We start from the raw sequence: 21,269 nt of genomic DNA, 5'->3' as shown, positions 1-21,269 counted from the left end.
ACATCCTCTGATGCTCACTAATGTACGGTCTGGGTTAGGTGGTCCATGAAGACCCCTATTCCTGATGCTATGACCACACTCTCTGCTGCTCTTACTCTGGAAGGACTCTGTGAATTCATGAACACATATTTATTTTATTACCTAGCCAAACTATCATCTCAAGAAAGCCTGCATCAGTCATTCCAGCACAGAGTAGAAGAGGTTAGCTGGCAAAGCAGTCTTAGGCAGTATGGATCAGTCATACAGAACTAGGTTTGAAGGTATGATTTTGGTATTTCCTAACCAGAGGATTGTTAGTTTATTAACCCTCACTTGAGCCGTGGTGTTGTGATTGGAAAAAAGGGGGGCATGTTAAAGCCTGGCATGTGGGTTTGTTGTAAGTTATTAGCACATGCATAGTTTCCTGGCCTTGGTCTATGTTCAGTAGATGATCTTTCCACTTTTTCTAATTTTGTAATACTTATTCCATATTTGCTGTATTTTCCTGGCTACAGTTAACTTCACTCTATCTCTCTTGTCAAGAAGAGGAAATATATATTGTAGTGAGGTAGTCCTTCTGTAGCACTGACCACGCCCATTGGGGGGTGGAGCGATGGGCGGAGGTGACCTGAGGAAGGAGGTCGGAGGGGGCCAGGGAGACACTCTCTTTCTGGCGTGACTCGGACAAGAGAGGATCGGGTTGAATTTCCTGGTGTTCATCTGTCTAGGTTGTAAGTTATTTCTCCCTGAATAAACATCTATTCGGCCTATTTGTTTATCCTGACCCTTATTTACCACAATAATATATCTTACTCACATTTGTATCCTTGTACTTGGGGGGAGCTCAAGGATTGACCTCAGTCTTTCTGACTTCCAGACTATACTGGCTTTCTATTTCTTTTGCTGACTACCATCAAAAGCTCTTACAGAATACAAAATTGTTGTGCCTTTTCAGGAAATGTGCACTGAGTGTGGCATGACTAATGGGTAATATTAGTCACTTACAGAAGTAAACTACTTCAAAGAAGCCGAAAAAAAAAAAAAAAAAAAACCATCCATGATAAAGATCTAGGCAACACACGTATAAAACAGAACAACCATTTCTAGAGTTAGAATGCATGAACACAACAACAAATAATGTAGTATGCTGTATAAGGAGTAAAACAGTGTTGCTTTGTAGGGAGCATTACATAAACACGCGAGAGAGAGAGAGAGAGAGAGAGAGAGAGAGAGAGAGAGAGAGAGAGAGAGAGGAAGAGAGAGAGAGAGAGACCCATGGCTGCAGAGATACACAGAGCAGAAGCAAACACCCCATTTACCCCTGCAGACTAGCTCACTAATATGGGATACAAGTGTCAATAACATCATGTGTCCAATCTTGATGCCACCTTACTCACTTCACCATTATCCAGCTACACTAGCCAAGTTCCTGCTGCCTCAGGAACCAGCCATTTCTTCCAGGGAGGACAGTTTTGTCATTAATCTGCACTCTCTTTGAGAGGAAGTCTCATAGTACAGAGATATTTGACAGTATCAACATTTGGTGCCCTTGTTTGTGAGTCAATTATATGTTTATTCTGTAAGCTTGACAAAATCCCCAGACCTGATCTAGAGACTGAACCAATGTATTGGTTTCCTAGAAAGACTGGTGCCACTCTAACAGCGTTTCTCTAAATAATTAAGTGGAAGTAGTAAATAATAAATTTCATTTCTGTACTTATGTAGTTTTACTATCTAGAATAAGAATCAAGGCATATTTAGCCAATATAAAGTCTTATTTTGTAATACACAGTGATTGAAATTGAATATTAAGCTCTAGAGGACACACTGAGAAATTACAGGGAACTTTCCAGGAATATTTTACTGTCACAGTTGGCTTTCTAAAGTAAAAACAATAAGCATGTAATATACGTTTAATTTTTAAATTGTGTAAGGCTTAAGCTTATATGTTTTCTTTATTAGACCTACACAGCTATCATTTTCCTTTGGTTCAATTATAGCTTTTGTTTGGGTTAAGTCAAGGGACCTACAAATTACTTGAAAATTAGCTCATTATTATTATCTCATTATTAATATCTACCAATATTAAAGTAGGTATTAGCAATGAAACAAATGTTTATAATTTAAGAAATATTCATTCAGGAGTAAATGTACTACAATCCTGAAACATGACACTGTAGGTCACAGAGTATGCATTAGCTTAATTTATTTCTATCACTGCTACGCATCCCTCAATACACATGCAGCCAGATGCAAATTTGATGAAATGAAAACAAACATATTTGATAATGAAAAAGTTGCAAAACCCAATGATCTCTAAAAAGTCCTAGCACCCAGGATTCCTACTATTATTCCCACATATTGTTTCCCTATGTAGGATTGCATATCATATATTTAATACCCATAAACATGTCTGTTCTTAGTTAAAAAAGAAAAAGGACAGAAAAAACATTTAAATTCCTAAGCCCCGTGGCAGCAGTCGCTGCCTGCAAAGGGAATGTTTACAAGCTTTATGATATTAACTGCAGCACTCAACCCCAGGCAGCATAAAGCATACAGAAGAACTTTCTGTCAGTTTTATTATTTCTAAAAAGGTTCCCCTTGAAGCAGAAGAGTGACCTTGCTTTGCTGAGCTGACATATGCCACTGGATTAATGGCGGAGCTCGGCTGAAGGGAAGCTCACAGACACATTACAACCCCAGAAGCTGGGCTGCTGGTGCCCATTAATCAGGGCAACCAAAATCATGCATCAAACCCACCCATTTATAAGTAGTAAAGATGACTTAAAGAAAACTTTTTCAGAATTAGCTTATTGTTTGTCATTACTCGTGTTCAAGGAGATCACTGCATGACTAAAATATCCTTTGAGGAGACCTTTAGAAAGGTCACTGTGTACCCAGAGGCCACCTGAAAGAGGATCTTGTTTAAGATCCTCTTGTGGTGTGCTCTTTGGTGTCTTCTGGAATATCATGGAGTAGATTGTTTCTACCCAAGTTAATTTACACACCTGTAACTATGATTTCAAAGGGATGGGTTTTATACATGAATTTCACCTCTTTGTGATCATCTATATTACATTAATATATTATAATATTATACAATATATATGAATATACCACATGTTAATATATTAAACCCATGACAGATTTAGATGGAGTAATACATGACTGATAAGCTTGTTAGGGGATTTTTCTGAGACACAATATTCTATCAACATATTAAATGATTTAATATTTTAAAAAGTGTCTTGGGCTTGGAACAGCCACACATCTTTTCACCTTGTTGATCATGATTTCATTACAAATTTTCAGGAGGTTTTCCACCTCTAATTATTGAAAAGGTTTAAAAAAGTCTCAAATATTAGCTTCTACAAGGAACTGTTCAATAAATAAGTAGGTAAGGTACTTTTTTTTTTTAATCTTTTTTGAACTCTCCTAATACCAAAAATTTATTGGCTTTAACTTCCATTACATGCTTTTTCATTTAGACTAATGCTGCTTTAAATAATGCTATGATATAATTAAATGTGCAAGTGGTACAAGTTGAAAAATTAGCCACTTATTAAGGAAACCAGACAGAGTTTTTAAATTTACAATCTGGACTAATGTAGCAGGGTAACTGCATGTGTAGTTCTTCTGCTAAATAATAGTTGCCTTTTTTTGTTTTCTCTTTTGGATTTTGAGATGGGGTTTCTTTTGTGTTGTAGCCTTGGCTTTCCTGGAATTCACTTTGTATACCAGGCTGACTTCGTACTCACAGAGATCTATATGCCTCTGCCTCCCAAACTAGGATTAAAGGCATGCACGACCAAACTCAGCCCTGGTTACCTTCTTTGTTACAGTGTCTTAAGTATTACTTTGGTTGTTAGCGGTATCATACACAAAATGTCATAAGGCAGACTATATATTCGCTCTTTACGTTTAGCTATCTCACTAAATAGTTATGATATTAAAGTCAGTAATGGCATGGCCAGTTAAAATAATATTTTAAATTAAGTCATAGATTAAAAAAAATCAAATAGGCACAAAAGTTATGTCCTAAATTGTTGGAGAATTTTTTTTTTTTTTTTTTGTCATTAGTCATTTGAATCATCTGTCCCTAACACAGCTTTCCTGTACCACACTACACAGAAACCAAGATTAGTAATGTGAAAGTTGCTGAATGAAAGTGTTCATTTTTGGCCATGATGGCAGATATACACGCCCTGTTACCTTAGATTCTCATGTGTTTCTCTCCTCAGTCCTACATCTTCCCAAGCACTACTTATATCCTGTCACTATTGTGCACATAGGTATCCAGAAGTTCTTAAGCCTAGAAATGACTTCTGAACATATCTCTATATGACTCCTCACAAAGCTCTGAAACAGACTGTCCATGCTAGCATAGTGGCATATGAACTGAAAACTACTTGCTAATTTTTAGTTCAAGATTGTCCATTCAGACAATACAAAGATCTAGTGAAATAACAATGTGCAAATAAAAAAATTCTAGTCATTAAAATGGTTATGTCCATTAGACAATATTCTTTTGCTCCTCAAAAGCTAGGGAGGGAATTATAGTTTACAGGAGTCAAATTTTTGTCTTTCAGACATCCTTTTCCTATGTAGTAAATATCAACATCACACCACTTTTTTTAAAAGAAATATTACTTTTTGATTTGACGATCTGGAAACATCTACAGAATCTCTTAAAGAATTTTGAAGCATCTTAAAATTGTATTGAGATAATTTTATGTCGAAAACTTTTGATCAGTTAATATAAAATTCTGCATAAATTAAAATTATAGGTATGGGTCTATATATACATACAGAATAGTATTACCAAGGTTGAAATTTTTTGAGTGTGTGTGTGTATGCATGTATTCACCAATTTATCTGTGTGGGTTCCCATGTATGCATGCGTACATGCATGTGGAAACTGGAAATACTTCTATAGTCTTGGTAATAGCATATACCTCATTTGAGACAGGGTTTCCGACCTAATGCTCACCAATTAGGCTAAACTGTTTGGCCAGCAAGCTCCAAATGTCCTTTAGTCTTTGCTTCCCCAGTGTGGCCTATGGCACTGTACACAATACTTTTATGGTGTGAGGATCAAATAATCCTTATGTTTGCAAGGATGGAGCTTTAACATTTAGTCATACCCCATCTCATAGTTGCTGTTTTTAAAATTTATAATTCCTTTTATATTTTACAGAATTTGTAAAGATTGTTCATAGTAACTTTTGCACATAATATTTTGTATTGACAAAAGTATTTAAAGCTTATCAAAGTATTACTTATGAGCTCCATTTAACTAAAATACAACAGCAGAGCAATTTCTGCTGAATTCCCAGAACTGTACCTACCTTATGCAGTCTTAGGGTACAATATAAAGTAATCAGTGGTAGATCACATAGAAGTTAAGAATCTTAAAAACTTGAGTCTTTAGTCTGAGAACTTGTTTAATGTATTAAGCCAGCTGTTATGAATATAATTTTTGCATTGACCATTTTCTGTTATTATTGAAGTCCTTCCCATCTCCCTTGGATGATGTCTAAGTACTTTCAATTTACAGGAAACATTTTAGTGGCACATCAAATTGTAGAAGTTAAGTTTCCATATGGAAATTCTGAGCAAACTTTAGAGGTTCCTGGTAGCATCAGCATCTGCAACACTTTATGTATTCTGCAGTTGATATGAAGCTCATGAGGGTGGAAAGGAGCCGGCTAACTTCGGTTCCTAGAAGCCAGATGCACACTGAAAATAACACTAATTTGTGTTCTTTTATTTTGACAATTTTATTCAGCTTTGCATTGTGCTTATACAAGGTTGTAATGTTAGTGTTGGAGGCATGAATTTGCAGGGTTTTTTTTTTTAAGCTTGAAATTTCCTGACACCCCATACATTCTTTTGCATTGGCTCCACATGACGCTGTAATTATTTAACACTGAGGCAATCCTAACAGATTATTTTAAGTGAGTTAAATTGGATTCTCACTTGCCAAGGTCTTAACACCTGAGTCAGCCAGGACAATTAAATCCTCGAATGCTTTTGGGAATAAGGGTGACAGGCTTGTTGAGATTTAACTTTCTATAATGCAATATTTATGGTGAGCTAAAACAGGATTTTGATCTGAATAGCGGGTACTAGCAAGTGTCTTATGAGTAATATTTAGACGTGAGAGCTTGTTGGCAATAAGTATGTGTAATTTGTAATTTGCCAGTATACTTCAAAATACTGTGGTTGTCTGACTCGAATATGCAAATATTTCCTTTGAAATAGATTGACACTTCTACTAGTGACTTATTCAATTTTAAAGTCACAGCAGAGATGAGATTTTATCTGACAACCCTAAAAGCTGGTAGCTGGGTAAGAAAGACATATAAGGTCAAATCTGGTTTTGGGCAAAAGCTGGATTCATAGTTTTAAAAGAGACTCTATAGTTTTCTTTCACGGTCATAATACAGACAGGTGAGGGATGGCAAGGCCGAGAGGGCCACCTCAGTGTGGAGAATTTTAAAGGAGCTTTTGTGTGGTTGCTGCTTTCACCACCCTGCTCCTCCAGAAGGACCAGTGATGACTAAGGATGCTGCTACTCGCATATGAAATTACAATCTGTAACAACTGGGGTTGTTGTGTTTTGCTGTCTGAGGGACCATTTCTCTGGTAGCACAGCTGGGCTCACAGGGAAAGCACAGAGTCTGGAGTACTGACTTTTTTTTTTTAATCTGAGGGCATAAAGAGAAAAGGACACACAATCTTGATGGTTCCCTTCAGACCTTGTCCTTATTCTTCTGTATTCTCTTCTTTATTTTGCTAGTAATTTCCCTCTCTCATTCTTGATGTGTTCTTTCTAATTCTCTTTATTTTTCATATTTCCCTTATCACTCTATGTTTATTCTTCCTTATTCCCTCATGCTTTATGTTTTCCTTTCAACTCTACCTTGATTGTTGATGTGTTTCTTCAGTATGCTTACACATGGGTGGGGGAGGGGGTCAGGAGAAGGGGAGGAGGGATGTTTTAAGTGCAAGTCATCAAGATCATTGGTGTTTTCATTGGGACTTAAGATCACAGGTCTTAGTTGGGGAATTTATTTTATATGTGTGCTGCTTTTATTATTCTGAGACTCTTGGCTTCAAATGTTATTGTCACTGTTACTCAGTTCAATTGTTACTCTACGTTTACATCTGCACCAATACTACCAGTCACAATGAGGGGAAACAGCTTAAAATTTAGTCTGCCATTACACCTTGTCCTTGAAGACCAAGTTGCTTAATATTACAACGACTTACAATAAGTTTTCCCCTTAAACAACCAACTCAATTTAGAGATAGGTAGATTTGTTTTATTTGGATTTTAAAGTTTAGGAATTATTTTATTGACTAATTTTTGGAACTTTTGCACACTTTTGTATTCAAATCTATGAACAGAGTATATATTTTGATATATGTCTTTGAGACATATATCATTTGCCTTCATGAGACATACACTTAGATAAATGATAGTCTATTTCAGACACCTTTCTCTGTTTTGTTGTTTTCACTAACTATATCCTAGGGGTCATTCTATTGAATTAGGGAAAGATGAGTGTCAATATTTTTCCATTGATACATACACCTGCTACTCATTTAATATCCTCTTGATGGTATTGGTTTTGCAGTAAAGTATTACAATGAATGTGATATATATATATATATATACATATATATATATGTACACATACATATATATATTTGTTCATATGCAGAAATTTAAATATTTAATTACTATGACAAAATACAAATATATATGAAAATTTACAGGATGCTGTCAAATTTCCCTCCACAGATGTTGTGCCATTTAACAAGTGATTTTCTTAACATACCAAAAGGACTGTCTACTTTATTTTGCACACTGAATATACAAAGTATGTGTTCTATTTCGCGCTACACTCCAAGCCCCTGAATATATTTACACACAATGTAAACAGCAAGCATGATCTAATGCTACCATTATCAATCATTATCTACATGTGACTTGCTAGTTTACTCAAGCTGCTTTTCCCAGACACAGTTCTTCATGCAATTGCCTTATCTTGATGGGGTATTCTGTCACCAGCTAGTATCTACAAAATGACTCCACTATAATACAAACTTGTGAATATTCAAACATATTCTCTTTTCTGAAATTCTACTGCATGAGGCAGGCTTTGATTCCACATCTTTCACCTTTACACTACAAAATTTGACAGTAGAGATTACAAATCCAGCCCGGGTTTATACCTCACAGTAGGCATTCGCTCCTGCTATAACCCATATATGCGGAAACTACCTTCCCGGACACAAATTGACTTTCAGACTGCACAATAAAATATGCTAAATACCCTTTTAAATAAGTATTGAGATTTACTTCTTCAGAGACTCTTAGGATGGACAGACAGACTCATCTGCCTTAAAGTTGTGAGGGGATTCGTGCTGCTAGAACTGACAAGACCCCAAGTAGCAGTTTTTATTCCTAAATCTGCTTTTCTTTATTGGTAGTGGAGGAAGAATTAATTTTAAAAGGCGGTGGCTATTGATTACTTAATGGAAGAATATACTGTCAAGAGATGCTGAAGTGAATCTACTCTGTGCCCTCCCATGCAACAGGCCCCATTATCTAGTAGCGGGATAATGTAACTCTCATTAATATGTAATAGGCGGCATCAGGCTGCATATAGGCTACTGAATTGCCATAGGCCATAAGAATGTCTCAAGTATACAACAGAGTGGCAGATGTCCTTGATGTATTCATCTGTAAGCAGGACCACAGTTTCCTCACTTCCCTCAGTCCTCGGATAGATGATGGTTTGATGGAAACACCGTCTAGGCAAGTCAAAGTGATCCGTGCTCTAAGTACATGTCTAGCTGGGTAAGCTCTGTGTGAGATGACTTGGTATTTTCCAGTGGGAAACACAATTTCAGCTATCTCAACTCTCCTCTCCCCACACACATGAAAAACTCTGGGCTTGTTCAACAGGGGAGGCAAGTCAGATAAAAGGGATTTTGTCTGCCACAGCCATCGTCTGTGGACCAGTATTCTGGAGCAGAGAGACTATCAGGCTAACCACTCATCACATGTCCAGGACCTTTCTCATTTAAATAGTTTCATAAGGGAAACAAGGAGTTTTAAAGGCAGTGGTGGTGAGATGTGTCTACAAATTAGTCTAAGGACTAGGATTTTCCTGGCAAAGATTGGTTAAAGTGAGCTCTGCTTTCTGAGTGGACAAGAACAAATTCTATAGATTACTGACTACTGGTATTAACCTTTACTCAAATTACTAGGTTACCGTCTCAGTAAAATCTACTTATTTCTAAGGTGGATTTCCTTGAAATGATATATATTCTTAGGACAAGATATCTTCTTTGGAATTATAGGCCACACACACACACACACACACACACACACACACACACACACACACTTGCACGTATGCCTACACAATAAAACGAGATACCCACAATCCTGAACAACACATAAAATCAAATTGGTAGTAAGAAAGTCAATTTTTTGAATCAGTGATTTTGAAGAATTTTGAAAATGTATTCAGGACAGCCATTTACTTTGAAGCATTTTAAGATTGTTCATAATTAACTACCTAGATTGACTTTGCAAAAGAATATAAATTTTACTCTCCTAACAACATGTGAAGTTTGTCCTTGAAATCAGTGAGGGAAGTTGACCTGCCCAATGTAGGAAGGGAAATGGGATCTCAGTGCAAGTGCATGTGAAAGTTGAAGAATTTACTCGCAAGCTTACACCGAGCATGCGTAAAAGTTCAGTTTATTAATAGACCCACGTCTACCCACTTTTATTCTAATTTCCTGGCAGAGAAGTTAAAGCTAAAAAAATTTACTAGTGCAACATGTACTTGTGTTAATTTTGTTTAAAAGCAAACTTATCTTAGGAGGCAGAAGAAAGCTCATCACTCAAACAATTGCTTTTTTTCATTATGGTTGTGTCTTCATTGGTTGTTAGTTTTGTTGGCAAATACTGCCTGCTCTTTCCTAGTGCAAATAAGTTAGTATTCAGCTTACTTAAAGAAGGCTCAGTTTAGAAGCTTCAGAGGCTTCAGTGGCTTGTGTCTAGAAATTACTACTGTAAATAAAGTTTTAAAAATTAACCAAGGTCTTAACCACTATTACATAAATCAAAAGAAGACAGTTTAGCAAGACATTTTAGCAAGCTTTATTATAAAAATATGAATGATATTTATATCTTCAATGGCTTTTGAGAGTTCAAGAAGGACTTTTCATAGGTTACATATTCAAAACACATTTCTGAGAAGCTGTAATAAATCTATTACATTCAGTTGTGAGCATCACAAGCCTTACGTTTCTCACCCTTTTCCAATCTTACAGCGCAGCAGCAGTTTTGGGAATTTTGATCGTTTTCGGAATAATTCCATATCAAAATCTGATGACTCAACTAAGGTTAGTATTTTTATGTCTTTATTAACACGATGATAGCATATTATAAAATTTTCTAATGTTAGGTAAGGAAATTAGACACATTTTCAGAATTTTGAAATAAATGAGCAATTAGGGCCTAGTACCATGCTGGGAATTTAGAGGTAAACAGCTATCTAAGAAATCTGCTCAGGATTTGGACAGAACATGAATTTCAAACTAGTTATAATTTAAAGATTGTTCTAATTCAAAATTACATTGACAATTCCAAGTCTCCTGAGTATTTCCATGCTAAAGCAATGCACATGCATGAGTTGACAGCATGCAAGTTGTTATACCGGCTGGGGTGGTCATTCTGCTAAATGAGTCACTTCTAGTGTTTGCATCAAATGTCTTACTGGTTACAATTACATGAATATTTGTAAACTTGCACACTTTGTGTCTGTCTTAAGCAAAACTCACCATAACATTAAATTTTGTGTGTAATAATAATGGCAGTACTAATGATAGCTATATTTAATTGAGTGCTTGTCATGAAGGAGGTATAGTGCCATCAATTTACTTAGGGAACTATGGGTGTTTGAATTTCACTCTTGAAAGGATATATCTGTTCACTGAGCACAATTGCTTTTCTAGTACCGAGTTAACAAATGACAAATGAAGGACTCCACCTCTTTTCTGACCTTGATGTCTATCATTCTGTTATACCATCTTATTTATTGGGTGCAACCTGGGACAGATGACTAAAGAAAGTTCCGGCAACTAATTAAATAATAATAATGAGTCACACTGAGAAAACTAAGAATGCAGCACATACATATTTAATAATAATCCTAATCCACACCCTGACCCTAACTCAGTGAACTCACCAACAATTGCTTTGAGATAATCAGGTTATGTAAATCTTACATACAAATGCATCTATTATAACATTATTTTTATTTCAGCAAGGAATATTCTAGATAGAAAATATAATAAAATTTCACATGTTTTTAATATATCGATTTATACAAACACCTTTATGTATAATATATATTACATATAACTATATATTTTTTATATATTACATATATATATATATAATTATATAATATCCCTGTCTTGGTTTCTTTTCCTGCTGTTGTGATAAAATATCCTGCCAAAAGCAACTCTAGTTAAGGATCAGTCCATCGTGGTGGGAAAGACAAAACTGAAGGAGCTTACTTAAAAGAGCAGGTCATATCACATGCATAAAGTCAAAAAGTTGAGAGCAATGAATGCATGCTCAGTAAAGCTCAGCCAGGGAATGGTAGCTAGCATGGGTGGCTCCTCCCATCTCAACTATATAACCAAGATCATCCTGCACAAGCATGCACAGAGGTTCAATGCGTAAGTGATTCTAGATCTTGCCCAATTGACTATAAACATTAACCACTACAATTACTTTCTACTCTCTACATATTTATGGGTGATTATATATAATAACATATGTACTCACATACACACATATACATAAGTACTTGTTTATGTGTGTGTATATACATTTGTGGATACACAAAGGGGGACTTACTTGTGTGATTTTATTTTCACTTAGTATTTTGTATAAACTCTTAACTCTAAAACCATATACATCTGTGTTCTGCTGCTATTTCAATTCTAACAAAGTATCTCAAGTTCATTCACTGTCATTGGAATAAGTAGTAATGGCCTGGTAATTTTCTAAAGCGTTTAGCAGAGCAGATAAAGTATTTTTCCATATTTCAGGAAGTCAGATCAATTCTTCATCCTTTTCAGAGATACCTTCACAATGACAGGGTTTCTGTTAGCTACTTTAGAGTACTGTTGCAAAGAAAGAAGGAAATGCCTGCTTTGTAAGGTCTGGACTCTGGCAGCAATATCACTTAAAAAGATGGTCACAATAACAGAACTGTAAATTCTAAACAGAAATCTAGTTCAGGCTATGGAGCTAACTTCACAGAAGAGAAAACTGATTTAAAATATATGGAGACAGTTTCTCTGAACCTTTATAAGTAATGATGGGAAAACCAAACAGTATTTGTATTGCATTATTTGAAACTTAAATAATAATAACAATATCAGTTTTAACTAAAACTATGTTTCCATATTTATTTCTGTTAGTGAAATAATTTTACAGTTAAAATGAGAAAGTTTAAGCAAAGCGAAGAAAGAAGAAAAAGACTAACCTTAGAGTGCTTCCAAATTATATTTTATTCTGGTATTTTGAATTAAGCAAAGACTATGTATGCCTTTATACCCTTGAATGTAGAAATTAATAACGTACAATGAGGTTTTAAATTGGATGTCCATTCGTATTTGTCAGAGGCAATTTGGGCTAAGATATGAAGCAAAATATAATATTGATTAATAATGATGTTAACTGTGTGGTTAAACTCTCATATTAAAATATGCGAGCTCACTAATCAGAAGTTTCCCATCATTTTTTATGTTCTGGGATGACTGACCAACCACCTATCGAGCATGGTGGGCAGTACTAAAGCAGATAACTGTCATAGTCATTGCTTGCATAACTGAGGTACATCTAATCCAAACACGTCCTCTAGGGGAATGGGAAAAAATACCCTAAATTTCCACATCAGAAATTTCATTTATTTAGAGGATACTAAGCACCAGTTAACATATCTTGAAGTACTCTTGGAACTAGAATGAAGTGTACAGAGAAAGCCTTTATCCTCATAAACATGCATCATGTGGGAAATGCAGATAATCACTAAATGAAAAAATAGATTTTCAAATAAAATCAGTGTAGATAATATGAATAAATCAGGTAAAGCAACAACAAGTATGGAGAAGTATGGAGAATGATGAATCAGATAGCTTTTTTCCTGTTACTATACATTAGATGGAAATCTGGGTAGCTTATGAAATCTGTGGCTATCTAGAGGTAGCCATGGCAAAACCATATCCAAACTGAGATGAGAAAGAACCTTATACAGTAAAGGAGATGCACAGTCATTGCATAGTTTGTTATCATTTACCACAAGTTTTATTATGTATCTGTAAGTCAGAATCACAACAAATGACTTGTCATAAACTGTCCCCAAATATTGAAGATACTGTTTTGTAAAAAATTCTTGAAGATATTTTTATTTACATAGATTCTATATGATGTAACACATGTTTTGTAAACATAATATTGATTAATAATAATGTTAATTATGTGGTTAAACTTTCAAAATAAAGCATTTAAGGTCACTACAAAGACATTTCCCAACATTAATTATATCATACCACATTGATTATTATTATGCTATTGAGCTTTGTAGGCAAGCACCAATACTTGTATTTTGTTCATTTAGTATTTTGTATAAACTCTTAACTCTAAACCATATATAGCTGTGTTCTGCTACAATTTCGTTTCTAAGAAACTTATGAAAGTATCTCAAGTTCATACATTGTCATTGTTTTGTTGCTTTATTAGGAAGATTATTAATGAGCACAAGTTGACAGCAAACCAAAGACTTACTTATTACATATATGCAATATGTTAAACATGTTAGGACTTCTTTATTGCTGGTTTGAGCCGGTTAATATTTACTATTATTTAAAGTAAACATTGAGCATGTCAGATGAAAACTAGGTAGATTTCAACTGATTTAATTCTTTAAAACTTCTTGAAACATCACTATAACCATGCCAATCTCTTTGAGATACAAGCAGCTATTGTAATGGTCTTTCACCACAGAAGGGTGATAAAGGGTTTTGTAATTGTTCCAGTAAACTATCTCCCATCATATAGCTATAACCTCTCATGTTACCTGATGGTTACTTCTGTTTTGATCATGTCCAAAACAAGAGTTAAAATGATCAATAAATAAAGCATTTTAAACCATAGCTGAAATTCTTGAAGTATTTCATGTGCAAAGATGAGAACTTTGAAGCAAGTGTCTGAGGCAGGTAGCCAGCCTGGAAATGTTTAATGATATGTGTTATGCCCAGAATGTGTATAGCACAAAATGCACAGAAAATCCAAATGGGATTCTCTCTAAGGAGGTTCTCTGTGAATGCTTGTAGGGTTGGACACAGGGCTTAGTTGTGGTGCCCTTGCCTAACATGTGAGATCCCTAGCGCTGTAAAACACTGGACTCGAACAAATGATCTTTTCTTCCTTATCACTTCATCTTTTCTTTTGAAAAAATTCTACATCAGGTCCGCGAAGGGGAACTAACAAATGGAAGCAAAGAACAAAATAAAACTTCAAATACTGGAGGAAATCTAGGTAAAAAAATGAGAGCCATTTCATGGACAATGAAGAAAAAAGTGGGGAAAAAATACATCCAAGCGCTTTCTGAGGAAAATGTAAGTATATTTTGTCATCTGCATTTATACATATGTATATGTATATTTGTGAAATATTTAGTCAGCTCTTTCTCTAGGTCTAGACTATTTATTTGGTGCTTTATGAAGCACTTAGACATTATATTTTTCTTTCTACTGTCATACTCAGAAATTCTGTAGCTCTTTACAAAACAAACAAACAAAAAAAACCCAGTGTGTTCTCATGCACATGAGTGCCATGGGGTACATGCAGACATCAGAGGACAACTTTTCAGTCTATTCTCCCTTTCAACTTCTACATGGGCTCTTGGATCAAACTCACGTCCTCAGGCTTGTTCAGCAAGTGCCTTTTTCCAGTGTTCCATTTGGTTGGCTTAGTTGTATGTTCTTAAAGGATTACTGCTCCCATTTTAAAAGAAGAAAAGCCACACATCTAGCATTTGAAGAATAGTATACTGTTTAAGTTGTAGCAAGCATCTGGAATCCATTTCTTCTTATTAACAAGTATTATCCCATTTATACATAACCTACATTTTCCACATCTACTGGTGGGTATTTGTGCTGTTTCTATTTAGGGCATATTATAATTAATGCTGCTGTAAACACTTGTGTGTGATTCTCTATATAAAAATATTCTTGTTTCTTTTTGATATAAGGTAGTCCTACATCTAATATTGTGAGGAGTGTGCAACTCCCTGCCCAAAACTATGCACAATTTTACTTACCCAATATTGAAAAGTAAGTGGCTCCAATGTCCCTATATCATTTCAGCTCATGGTATTTTTTTTTAAAGTATCAGCCATTAGTGAAGACGAAGTAGACTCACATTGTAATTTTTCATTTAAATTTCTCTTATAATGGATGATACTGAGAACTTCTAATGTGCTTATTGGTTCTATCTATTTCTCTTTGGAGAAATGGCTATATAAATATTTTGTGTTTTTAATATTTGGTTATTTCCATTTAATAAGTTTTAAATGTTTATATAATTTCTGATGAGTATTTTATCAGATATATGACTTCTAAATATATATCGTATTATTCTATGCATTGTATTTCATTTCTACGGTATTATTCGTACCCCAAATATTTGTAATTTTATAATAGTTCAATTTTCTGTTTTTCTTATTATTTGACTTTTGGCATCATTCTTGAAATAGTGATTAACAATATAATGAAGATTTGTTGTGCACTTTCTCCTAACGTCTTTATAATATTAGCTCTTAAATTTTAGTGTATGACCCATTTGGGGTTAGACATTCTATGTGGTACTTCAAAGGACTAAAACTCCCTTCTTTTTTATGTAAATATCTAATTGACTCAACGCCATTCATTGAAGACCTTCCCCCTTCTCCCCCCATTACATTGTCTTGGTAGCAATGCTTAAAGTCAGTGGACTATCATACGCCACATTGTTATAAGCATATAGATCATAAATATAAAACTGTAAGTATAGACTTTCATGTCTGTATTGTTTACTTGTATGTCTTATGCTTATTTCTTCTTTCGGCCCTGTTCTACTTGAATTCCATCTCCAGTATCCATTCTGTCACAACAATAGTAACCTCTGTGTTGCCAAACACCATGACACTTTTCTTCTTAGTTAATAGGCACAAGTGGTGATCTATTTACATATAAAACTTCTTCCTTTCTTTGAAGATTCTTTCAAGTTTCCTCTTTCACAGAATTCTTCTAGCCTTTGCTTCTGTTTCTCTCTCTCTAAATATTAAGTTTTTCCAAGGCTTCTCATAAAGTCCTGGGCAGTCCACTAACTACACCCTCTCCTCTTTTGTGCTCTTAGACATTATTACACTATTGTTTCTTAAAGTATCTCTAGATATGACTTCTTCACTTGATTACTATATTCAACGGCCTGACTGTTGCATTTGTTTATCTCTGTGAAGCTGTGATTCTTTGCTTGTCTAAGACACCTGATGGTCTAAGAAAGAGTTGAAGGCCAATAATGAGACAGGAGAAAGGATAGGCAGGGTTGGCAGACAAAGGGTAAATAAAATGAGAACTCTTGAAGGAGGGGAGGAAGAAGCAAGCTAGAACAAGGAGAGGAAGACATCAGGGGCCAGCCACCCAGCTATATAGCAAGGGGTGGAATGATAGCGAAAGTAAGATTTATAGAAGGGAAAGATAAAAGTTCAGAGGCAAAAGGTAGTTGGGATAATTTAAGAAAATCTAGCAAGAAACAAGCCAAGGCAAGGCAGAGCATTTATAAGTAAGAATAAGACTCTGTGTCTATTAATTTGGGAGCTGGGTGGTGCGTCCCTCAAAAGCCAAAAGATAAAAGGATTAAAAACAAACAACCACAGCTGACTACTTATTGGGTAGGTACAAATGTTATTCGTAAGTATTGAGTTACTGAGATGGTGGAGGGATCTGGCTACAGTGCAAACACAGTGTCTAATGCAAAGGGGAATAACTGGAGCTGCTACAGAATATTAGTCATATTTCTGTTGCTAATGGCAATACACAACAGACTGATTATTCACAAACAACCTTATTTTGAATCACAGTGGCCACAACTCATAATGCCCTTTTTGGTGGCAGGGTTACAAGGAAACAGGCTATCATGCAGTGACAAATATAGTATGTGTGCAGATGCTTTAGTGTCTATCCCTTTACTAGTAAAGTCACGAATACCCAGTCATGGATCTCTATTATGATGGCCTCATCCAATCCCAATCATCTCCCAAAGGTCATGCCTCTAAATACCAAAGTCAGATTAAGTTTCCCCTTTTTATGATATCACACAGTGAAAATTTAATGCATGTGTAAGTTTTTGGAGATGGCAATTTGGAATCATAGCATTCAGTCTCCAACCCCAAAGTTCATGTGTTTCTCACAATACTCATGAAGATGTAGGTGTCACATTCCTATGGCCACCACAGTAGTCTACAACATTCTTCATGAGCTGTCTCTCAATTACTGCTTTGAGCAATGTTGAAGCAGTAATTGACTACTACGACATTGATACATATACCCAAGGCTACTTATGAGTTCAGTTTTCTTAGAAAAGTACATTTTGAATTAAAGTGAAGTGCTATTTTCTCATAATTCAGGCTAATATAAAAGAATTTCTTCATACAGCTTCAGGTATTTCCGGGTATTTGTTACATTTCAATTGAAGTCTTTGGAATTCATTTTGCTTAAATCAACTAACCTTTCTCACTCTGGTCCAAATTACACATTCTCTCACATTATACAACCTACCCCCTCCACAGTACTTACATGTTTCATGCTAATACTTCCATGTACATATGTGCAACCCCTATAGTCATATAAACACATAGCTCATGTATGTGTTTCTATTTCTAGCCCATTTAGATTAGAACATAATGTGTTAGATCCAAAACCCCCTTTACTCTGTGATCTTGTTTATTAGAGTATCCACAAATTTTAGAAACTTGGCAAGCACCTAGAGCACCTAGGCTGTGCTTTATAAAACTTCCCTGAATGACTGAATGAATAAAGAATACATAAAAGCAGACAATCAAACTAAGTCTGTGTTTATTGTGCAGTTTTATCAATGCTCAGTAATTCTCAAAAATAAGACTATTGAATTATGATATGATGAATATTAAGAAATTCATAGGCTTTGTCCAAACTTTCTAAAAATGGCAAACATTTGAAATGTTTTCAAGAAAATGCAATTTGTTTTGAAATTGTACGTCTTTTCTAATTTTATGCAAGATTTGCTTTTCAGTTGACTAGGTGGCAAGCACAGTATGAGATTTGTAAAGCTCCTGAGATAAGCCTTGCTTTAGAATTGCAAAGTGAGCATGTTTTATTCATATCTAGTGATCTGGTAGCGTGCAAATAACTGACATGAAACAAATGTGCAGAGTTTAAACCTGTAGTATCAGATCTCAAAGGGTTAGCAATGGCGGCAAACAGATAAGAGGAAGAACATGAAGTAACTGCATTTCAACAGAAAAGGCAACAATGCCAACAGATCTAACATATCTGATTAAATAGTCTTGGTAAGATATTCATCTTTATTTTCAAAACTAGGCCATTATAATTGCAGTTGAATTCCTCAATAAACGATGTCTCATCTAGGGAATTTTTCCAAGTATCCTCTAAACTGTTTTCCTAGAAAATGAACTGAAGATTAATGACCCTCATATATTATGCTGATGTATTCATGAGTGTTTTATTGTTTAAATGTGTCTTGCTTCTAGAGTCAGTACAGACAGTGAACATCTCCATGGAAATCTGATCTGCACACTTAACCTCTGATATGTTTTCTTCTCAAGGAGGAGGACAATGGCGAGGAAGCCCTCTCATATCGTAAGAGTGATCCCATGATTAGAACACATACAGAGAAGGCCTCCCTCAAAGCCAGCGACTCTATGGATAGCCTCTACAGCGGGCAGAGCTCATCAAGTAAGGTTAACGCATAAGGGGTGACATCTAAGAAATGAAGCCTGGGCTAAACTAATTAACAAACAATGAATGATCACCCTGAGGTTGTTTATCAGATTAGAAATAAAGATGCTAACATTTGATAATAGAGAAGTTGAAAAAGTTGGATACATTGAACCTACATGGAGTTACTGATGGTGACACATAGCATAAAATACTTGGAGGCTATAGTCTGTAGGGCTCTTGTGAAAATGCCTCCAAACTTGAGTTAAGTAATAAAATCTGATACCAACATTGTATGCCCAGAAAATCTAGTGTTATCTTGAATCAAAATTATAAAATTCTTTGAAATAGAGAAGTAAAAATCTGTTCTTTATTTTTTCCTCTATGTCCCTTCTTTGCTTTTCTCTTGTGTCTGTTCCTTCTTCCTTCCCTCTCTCATTCCTCCTCTTCTTCTCCAACCCTTTTCCTTTTAAAATTTTCCTGATCTTCTGCAAAAGGCAGGACTTCTGCCTCAATTCTGTCATTCACGTTTGCCATTAATAAGGAGAGACTGAAGCAATGAGTAATGGCACATGATAGATCTGTCACCAGTGAGGTGGGAAAGCAGATTAGCAGGCGACCATAGGGATTGCTGAGTCTATCGGTATTTGTCTAAGAAGGACATTACTCAAGATCCAGTCCCATGTTTTGTCTACGATACCGACAAGACAGTACTGACTGTGCTGGCGCCTTCTGTCTTCTATATGTAAACTGTTATCTCTCCTCCAGTCTCTTCAGGACTTTTAAATGTCACTGCAAAGTTTATTTTCCTTTTCCTTTTATATCAACTACTTCTGTTACTTGAAGATGGCTCCCAAAGAGCAGATATTTTGAAATCCTCAATCTTATTCATAGCTATACAACAGTTATTTTGTGGTGAAAATTAATGCAGAACCATTTGAAGGATGTTCAGTGTGTGTGTGTGTGTGGGGGGGGTGTGCGCGCGCACGCGCGTGCACATGTGTGTGTGCGTAAGAGAGAGAGAGATTTCATAAGTATCCATTTCTGCTGAAAGTTTTTAAATTCAAGTTGTGATACTGAATGTGGGAAACATTTTATTACTCCAATCCGTGAGGCCAAGCCTGCACCCACACATTCATCTAGAAGAAGGCATGGGGAGACAGTGTTCCACTTATACGCCATATTTCTGTTCACACACAATGGAGCGTGTCCTGTGGGATTTTTAGCTTATTTACTAATTCATGGTAGTGAATCTCCTATAGCGATGTCCTCCTCTAGCAGCCAAGTGTCAGTCTGAAGGGAAACATGAGGAGACAGAGCATGTGGGAGAAACAAGAAGCCACTTCCCATGGGAACAGAACTGACGCTACAAAAAGGAAACAAACTAGAGTGAACTGGAATGCTCCCCTCTGTTTGCTTTGTTCAGTTTTGTTTTCTTACACCTGAAATTCAAGTTCAGAAAGGAAGGGGAACAGAAAACAAGCATCCAGGCAGTTGAGGATAGCTTGGAGACATTTGGGCAGTCTTCCTCTCCACCCCATGCCAAGCAAAAGCATCAGCTTTTATGAGGCCTTTGGCACACAGAATTTGGGGGAGGATATTTTTTTATAATTATTGTAAGTTGTAGGGAACTCTGATATGTCATATGTTGGCCATTTGTGATCAATAATAACACATAACAATTAAACTGTGTCTATCAAATCCTCTTAATTTTCAAGTATGAAATTATCTAGGTCCAAGTTTGACCTTATAACTTGCTGTAATTTAGCAAAGCATTCTTGTTTTAAATTAACTTGTACTTAAATTAAAAACAATATTATTTTACTACCAATCCCAGTTCCCTCTCCCTCCCTGTCCTCCTAGTTCCCCCCCATTAGAACCCCCTTTCCATTCCTCAGGGAGGGCGAGGCCACCCATGAGGGATCATCGAAGTCTGTCACCTAAGCCCTGCCCCGGGTATCTATGCTGAGAGGGTATCCTCCCATAGGGAATGGGCTCCCAAATTCCAATCGTGCATTAGGGACAAATACTGATTCCACTGCCAGAGGCTTCATAGACTGCCCAGGGCTCCCAACTGACACCCACATTCAGGTTTTGTTCTATGTTGCTTCCCCAGCTGTCAGACCAGGGGCCATGAGCTCCTGCAAGCAGGCATTCGTAATGCCCTTTATGATATATCAGACCAGAGTCCAAAGTGCGACGGC

General features: G+C 35.9%; 1 protein-coding gene across 1 annotated transcript in view; it reads left to right on the top strand.

Annotated features, from left to right (window-relative positions):
- Samsn1 (SAM domain, SH3 domain and nuclear localization signals 1) overlaps positions 1-21,269 on the top strand; it is a 47,821-nt gene that overhangs the window by 9,316 nt on the left and 17,236 nt on the right. The window contains exons 2-4 of the mRNA XM_051191766.1: positions 10,342-10,413; positions 14,557-14,706; positions 18,954-19,083. Coding sequence (XP_051047723.1) covers positions 10,342-10,413; positions 14,557-14,706; positions 18,954-19,083 — 352 coding nt within the window. The remainder of the gene's footprint in view (positions 1-10,341; positions 10,414-14,556; positions 14,707-18,953; positions 19,084-21,269) is intronic.

Source organism: Phodopus roborovskii, unplaced genomic scaffold (assembly GCF_943737965.1).
Source record: "Phodopus roborovskii unplaced genomic scaffold, PHOROB, whole genome shotgun sequence".
Lineage (NCBI taxonomy): Eukaryota > Metazoa > Chordata > Mammalia > Rodentia > Cricetidae > Phodopus > Phodopus roborovskii.
The sequence above is the reverse complement of the archived record's forward strand: the minus strand, read 5'-3'. Positions and strand labels throughout refer to the sequence as shown.